The sequence below is a fragment of the Manacus vitellinus genome, unplaced genomic scaffold (assembly GCF_001715985.3).
Source record: "Manacus vitellinus isolate BGI_N305 unplaced genomic scaffold, ASM171598v3 scaffold_10_pilon, whole genome shotgun sequence".
Lineage (NCBI taxonomy): Eukaryota > Metazoa > Chordata > Aves > Passeriformes > Pipridae > Manacus > Manacus vitellinus.
In genome coordinates, this window is record NW_021938838.1 from 2,028,118 (window position 1) to 2,035,199 (window position 7,082).

The following is a 7,082-nucleotide window of genomic DNA, read 5'->3' on the forward strand; positions in this document are numbered from 1 at the left end:
ACCCAGGTAGAGACTTGAGGGGACCCTCCTGCTCCTCATGCCCCGGAGCCCAGACACCTCCAGCCGGGCACTGCCCGAGGAAGCGCATGCCTGGAGACACACGCATGCCTCTACTTACTCAAACCTCCTCAAAATAGGCTTGTCCCCATGCAAGGAGGGGGCATCCTCCCGCCTGAGGGAAAACAGGGGTTAGCCCCCGCTGCCAGCAGCCCCACAGGGCTCGTGTGTCCTGCACACACCCACCTGGCAGCCCTCCAGCACGGGACCCTCACCCTGCCATCACCCTGTGGCCCCAGGGTTCACGGGGAGCTGGGAGAGCCCCGGCAAGCCCCCTCCTGCCCAGGTATCCTGTGGCACTGGGTGCTCATGAGACGGGACACCGTCTCCCCCACCTGGCCAGGACACCTCGAGCAGGCTCTGCCACCCTCAGCAGGGACACCTCATCCCAAAGTGGGGATCAGAGGGTGCCATCATCCTTTGCGAGATGCTGGTGATGGGGGCAGCGGGATGGGGGTAGTGAGGTGGGTGCAAGTCCCCGCTCCCCCTGGAGCATCATGGGATAGGACAAGGGAGAATTAATAGGACAAGGGAGAATGTCTTTAAACTGAAAGAGAGTAGGTTTAAATTGGATATTAGGAAGAAATTTTACCCTGTGAGGGTGGTGAGGCCCTGGCACAGGTTGCCCAGAGAAGCTGTGAGTGCCCCATCCCTGGAAGGTGTCCCTGCCTATGATAGGGTGGTTAGAACTAGGTGATCTTTAGGGTCCCTTCCAACCCAAACCATTCCAGGATGCAATGATTCTGTGACATGCTGGGAGGGAGCGCGGGTGCAGAGCCCAGGCACTTACCAGACGGGGGCAGTTTGGCGCAGCCTGCAAAAGGAAAGATAGAAAGAGTGGGCAGAGGAGAGGGCAAGCGTGGGGAGAGAGGAGAATGAGGAGGAGCTGGAGCAGAGCTGTGAGTGCCCAAAGGATGCCCTGGAGCCCCTGTCCAGACCCTCTGATACCTGCTGCCCCATTACATATCTCTCCAGCCCCAGTGCCCTCCCAGACTCTGTTTCCCCCTGGGACAGGCAGAGTGTGCCCTGGGATAGGCACACCTCATGCTCCTGGGAGCCCATCTTGCCACCCCAGGGGACCCCCATGCCCCTCCTGGCTCCTTACTTGTAAACACTGCGCTCTCCTGGGCCCGGGGGCTGCTCCTTCTCGGCCAGGGGGGAGGCCAGGGCCAGCCGCACGCTGGACGCGCTGCTGTAGGTGCTGCTGGGACAGGGTCTGGAACAAGAGGTGACAGGGACTGAGAGCAAGTCCCACAGGACTGCTCTCCACCCTGGCACTGGCATGGATCCCACTGCTGCTTATGCTGCACCCCAGTGTCTGCACCATTCCAGAAGCATCCCCACCACAGACCACCTCCAGCTGCACTTACTCTGCTGGGCTGCTCGGTGAGGGGATATCTGGGGTGTCCTCAGCTGGGGGCTCCTTTGGAGTGCCAGGGGACTCCAGAAGGGACTGGGCATCAGCACTGGGCTCTGGGCAGCCGCTCTGGGACCGCCACCCACGCCGGCCCTCGTCTGTCCTCCTCCTCTCCTTGCGTCCCCCCGAGGGCGGCTCTTCCACGCCATCCTCCAGCTTGAGAGCACTCTGTGGAGGGAGCGGGGGACATGGCACTGGGCACAGCAGCACCCCTGCCACCCCACGCACACCCCCCCTGCTGACACTGGATGTGGCACGTGGCCAGATCCCACAGATCCCCGCTCACTTCGTAGAGTGTGAACTGCTGCTTCAAGTCGAGGTCGGTGCCCTTGCTGCCCAGGTACTCCTGCACCACGTGCTCCATGCCCTGCTGCTCCAGGCAGTCAGTCACGTCGTAGAAGGTGTCCTGGTCCGGGAGGGCTGCCAGCGTCTGAGCAGGACCAGAGGGATGCTGCTGGGACTGGGGTGACCCACCCCAAGCCCCACCAGCATGGCACTGCGGGGACACCCCCCCAGACCTTGTTGATGAGTGTCATGGTGAACACCAGCAGCTCCGTGTCAGCCCCGTGGCGTTGCTTCAGGATGGCCATCAGGTTGGACCATGGGCAGGCACCTGGGAAAGGCAGCAAGTGCAGGTGACACACGGGCCAGGAGGGGACCCCATCCCCTGGTGGGGACCCTGCGGGAGGCGGGGGCTGCACCCACCTCTCGCCTGGTCCACGGCATTGACGGCGCGGATGAGGAGCAGGGCATTGGGCTCTGTGTACTCCACGAACACCAGGAGCAGCTTCAGTGCCATCTTCACCACCAGGCGAAACTGGGACAAGGGGTGGCAGCTGGGACAGCAGCAGTGGCAGGGGCTGCCAGTGTGATGCTGCGGTGGCTGTACCCACGCCCCACGACTGGGGGTTTTGTTCATGGGGCGGGGACCTGCAGCTGTGATGCTGATGGCCAAGGGGCTCTGGCTCCAGACCTGGAGCAGGACCATCTAACCCAAGTTCTGTGCCAGGGAACATGGTCACATCAGGACGAGGAGCTCTGTGGACCCCAGGTGATTTCCAGATGGTTGGGAGCAGGACCCAACGCAAGCAAAGGTACCAGGGCATTGAGCAGAAGTGGAGCACACCCTCTGAGGGATGATGCGAGGGGACAGCCACAGGCAGGGAAGGGGGTGCAGCAGGGGGCACAGGCAGCCCCCCAGGAGGAACAGAACTTACTGGGCTTCCTGACAGCGTGTACAGCCACTGGACGGTCTCGTTGTGGTTGATGACACCCTGCATCCCGTCCACAAAGAGCATGATCTGGCTCAAGGCTGCAAGGCAGAGAGTGGGCAGGCTGATGGCATGGGCAGGCTGATGGCATGGGCAGGCTGATGGCACAGCAGGCAGGGGTTGGGCATTCCCATCCCTGCACAGCATTGCCATGGCAATGTCTGGCAGCTGTGAAGACAAAGCCCTGGCAAACTTGCTGGTTCTCTCCCCCTGAGTGTCAGCCCCTCCTCCCTGGGGATGAGCATAGAATCCCAGAATGGTTTGGGTTGGAAGGGACCTTAAAGACCATCTCATTCCAACCCCCATGCCATGGGCAAGAACACCTTCCGTTAGATCAAGTTGCATCAAAGCCCCATCCAACCTGGCCTTGAACACTTCCAGGGATGAAGCACTCACAGCAGCCCTGCTCCAGAGGTGCCCTGGGCCCAAATACCAACCCCGGAGGATGTAATTCTGGTAGTTCTGGTCGGCCTCTGCCCCCACTTTGATCAGGCACGTCAACCCATCCAGGTTTACGAACTCGGGCACCAGGTCCTTGTCCTCCTGCAGGACAAAGGCCAGGTGTTACCCCAGTGTGGGGTGGGCAGCTAGCCCTGGGGGAGGCCCTCGGCCCCTCCCCACCACCATCACCGTACCTGGAAGAGCTGCTTCAGGGAGAAGAGGGATCGCCGCAGCTCCGGCCCCTGTGAGTTGTACAGCTTCTCTGGGAGGGAAGGAGAGACGTGGCCTGAGGGCCTGACTCACAGGGGCTCACTGTTGTACTGGGGCTCCCAAATGCTCCCAGCTTCCTAGGAAAGCCCCACATCCTGACTCAACCCCTGTGCCATCACCCCAGGATGCCAGCATGGCCCCCAACCGTGGGACACTGTGTGGAAGCAGCTGCTGCTCCACAACTACATATTTCAGCCCTGCCACTTTCCTATTTCCTTTTTTTTTTCTTTTCTTCTGGCCAGCAATGACACAAATATCCCCTCTGGTTTCCTGTGCACAACCTAAACAGGAACTCTGGCAGAAGCCTGAGCTACTTTTAGCTGTCCCTCCCCAGGCATAGCTGTGCCATGGTCCCAGAGCCCTGTGGCTTGGGAAAAACTGCAGGATGGGGTTGGGAAGGATGGCAGTGTGACACTGGCTGCTTGGGGACAGGACTGTAACTGGGCTGGAGACTGTGTGCTTATAGGCATGGTGCCTGCAGGCAGGAGCCGGCACTGACCAGCTGGGGCAATGGGAAGCTGGAAAGCCCCATGAGGACACCAAAGCCATTGTGAGTCAGCACTTTCCACATCCAAAAACTGAGTTAGCCAAGCATCCCAACTTATATGGGTCAGGCTTAGAGCTGTAACAAGCCAAAAACAAGATGTCCAAGGAGGCCTCCAGACATGCCCTGTAAAACACGATGTCCCGGCAGCCTCCTCCGCTCTGCTATCAGCTTGTCAGAGCAGCTGAGAGGGAAGGCAGAGCAGCCGAGAGGGAAAGCAGAAGAGCCCAGAGCTCAGACAGAGCCAGGGAACTGCTGGTAAAGAGCATGGCCATGACCCCAACCCCGGGCTTCCTGTCCCTTCCCGCATGGCCCAGCTGCAGCCCTGCACAGCCAGATGATGCCCATCTGGCATCGCTCTGCTCAGTGCTTGTTTCCCCCCTGCTAAAGATTAAAAAGAGGCTTGAGACTCCCGAATATTTTGCAGGACCTTGGAGCAGGCTGCCCGAAACCATGGCAGCACTTTCTGCTGCGTAAGAGCTGTTTGTTTGTCTCCTGCAAAGCTATATTTAGAGCTTGCCTGAATGACCCAGAATAACTGCAGTGGGTGGTGGGCTCCCAGCCCAAGAGGCAAAAGTCCCGGTCTCTGAGGATGGAGGCGATTGACCCAGCGGGCCCCCCATGGGGACCACGTGCCCTGGTCTTTGGGAGGGCTTATGGGGTGGGAGCAGCCCTGGGCTGTATCACTCCCTCTCTCCATCACAAAAAGCCTGGCCAAAACTCACCACAGAGGCCAAACCCCCACCATCCGGGGTGGACGAGCCCCTGGACACACACCAGCCCGGAGGAGGGAGCAGCCCCCACTCACCGATGATGGCGTGGACTCGGACGGAGAGCTGCGTGCGCAGGATCAGGGTCGGCCGTCTCCCCTTCCTAGGGCAGAGGAGAATGCGGTGTGAGCACCTGCAGTGGGACCACCACAGCCCCTGGCCCCTTGCCCATGGTCTTCATACACACATGGGGCCCCCGTGTCCTGTCCCCAGAGGGCTCGGGCACCCCACGTGCCTCACCTGACCTCCTCGTAGAAACCCTCCAGATCATCCTTCTGCTCCAGCAGGGACAAGTCAAGGTCCAGGTAGTGTCCGGAGGGTGAGACCTGCAGCGTGCAGTCCTCCAGCTGGGGATGCAGACAGACAAGATGAGCCTCTGGGCCCACCACAGCCTTTATGGTTCCCAGCGCATTCCCGGGTCACCCTCCCATCTGCACTGAACCCAGGAGGCAGACACATCTTGCAACAGGGTGGCAGATCCCGCCTGTCCTCAAGTGTTGGCCATGCAGGGACATGCCCTGGCACCCTTCACCTCAGCCCAGTGCTAACTGGGGAGAAACATGGAGCCCCAGGCTGGGAAAGCCTGAGTGATGGTGGTCCCACTGCTGTGGGGCTCCTTGGCAATCCCTTAGGTGGGAGCCACGGCAAGAGGCTTGATCTGCTCCCTGGGGCTCCCCTTAGTCAGCAGGGTGTGACTGGGGTAGGATCCACCTCCTTCCAGGGCTGAGGAATCGCCTCCGCCTGCGGGAACTGGGTCTGCCAAGGCACCCAGCCCAGCCAGGGACACCCCAAACCAGGGCGAGCCCCGCAGAGAGGTCCCCTGGCTGACACACCCTCTGACTCAGCCCACAGCCACGTGGCATCTTCCACTGGGATGGGGAAAAGCACAGCCCAAGACAAGGCTGGGGTGAGGGTATCTGCCCAGAAAGTCCACTTACAGCACCCAGGGCACACCCCTGCCAGTGGGCACAGCACCCACAAAGCCCCTGAGCCACCTGGGAGCCAGCAGCACCCCACAGCACCCAGGCAGGTCTCCTGGGGCAGGGCAATTTGTCCTCGGTGGGTGAGTAGGAGCAGAGAGAGGGCAGTGCCAGCACTGCCTCCCCAGCACATCTAGACCTGTTCCTAAAGTATTTGCAAACCCCCCTGCCCTTCCCACCCCACCTCTGAGGAACAGATCTGCAGAGTAGGAGCTGTCTGGGGATAAAAGCTCATTATTAATGCTACTCCTGCTGCAAAAAAAAAAAAAGCAAGCAACACAAACAGCAATGGGGGAGAGAAGTAGGGACCCACCATCCATCTAAAAGCCCACCTCAATTTCAGCTTCAAATTGCAAAAAGCTCCAAGCACAGCCCTGTGGCTGAGGAGCTCAGATGGAAACAGTCACAGCTCCTCTGTCTTTCCCACCCATGCCTTTCCCCACTGTGATCCCAGACACCCCCAGCAATGCTGGGTATGGCTCCTGCACCTCACTGGGGTTTCTTTCCATGACATTCCCATCTCCTGAAGACCCAAGACTGTGCAAGAGCTCACAGGTATGAATTCACTGCGAGTGTGACGTTAATGGCAGAGGGCAAAGTGTAAAAATGCCACACGCACTGAGTAACCAACGCTGACCACGCCCTGAAATAACGGGCAATTTGGCAGGGCCCTGTTGGGCTGGACTCTGATGTTGTTCAGGATCCTGCTCCACCTCCCATGGTCACCAGCCACTCCAGCCAGCCATGGCAACGTGAACAAACACCTGCTGGCACCGGGCAGGTGCTCCTGGCTGCCTCACAGTGACCCCACACAGGATTTGCTCGCTGGGGAAAACTTCAATTCCTCCACAGGGACAGGCTCTCCTGCATCCCAGGGCATCCCTGGATCCACCCAGGCATCCTTGCAGCTGCCCAGGCAATCCTGCATCCTCCTGGGTGTCCTTGCAGCCATCCCTGCATCCTTCTGGCCACCCCTACATCCTCCCAGCCACCCTTGTATTCCCACAAGCATCCTGGCATCCCCACAGGCACCCCTGAATCCTCCTGGGCATCCTCTTAGGCATCCCCGCGTCCACCCAGGCACTCAAACACAGCAAAGAGCAAATCAGCTCCAGCACAAAAGCTTTGCCTTCTCTGGGCTGCCAGTAAGCCCAGTTAACATCCCCAGCTCCTGCAGGGCCGATGACAAGTCCCAGCTGGAGGGGGAGGCCAAGCCCCTGGGACCCGACCCCGCACATTTCCCGTGTGAGCTTGGCAGTGCTTCCCGCTAGGGATGCTCCAAGCACTGGGCCTGGGTTTGGCTGTGACCCCCCCCCGGCAAACACCATCCCC

The 7,082-nt window shown here is 60.1% G+C and overlaps 1 protein-coding gene across 1 annotated transcript in view; it reads right to left on the bottom strand.

The window, feature by feature from the left end:
• The window catches only part of FHOD1 (formin homology 2 domain containing 1), a 15,064-nt gene that overhangs the window by 5,241 nt on the left and 2,741 nt on the right, over positions 1–7,082 (bottom strand). The window contains exons 2-13 of the mRNA XM_029965495.1: positions 5,011–5,117; positions 4,809–4,873; positions 3,381–3,448; positions 3,183–3,288; positions 2,692–2,786; positions 2,180–2,291; positions 1,993–2,087; positions 1,761–1,904; positions 1,428–1,642; positions 1,163–1,273; positions 848–871; positions 119–172 (exon numbers count right to left, since the gene is read on the bottom strand). Coding sequence (XP_029821355.1) covers positions 119–172; positions 848–871; positions 1,163–1,273; positions 1,428–1,642; positions 1,761–1,904; positions 1,993–2,087; positions 2,180–2,291; positions 2,692–2,786; positions 3,183–3,288; positions 3,381–3,448; positions 4,809–4,873; positions 5,011–5,117 — 1,196 coding nt within the window. The remainder of the gene's footprint in view (positions 1–118; positions 173–847; positions 872–1,162; positions 1,274–1,427; positions 1,643–1,760; positions 1,905–1,992; positions 2,088–2,179; positions 2,292–2,691; positions 2,787–3,182; positions 3,289–3,380; positions 3,449–4,808; positions 4,874–5,010; positions 5,118–7,082) is intronic.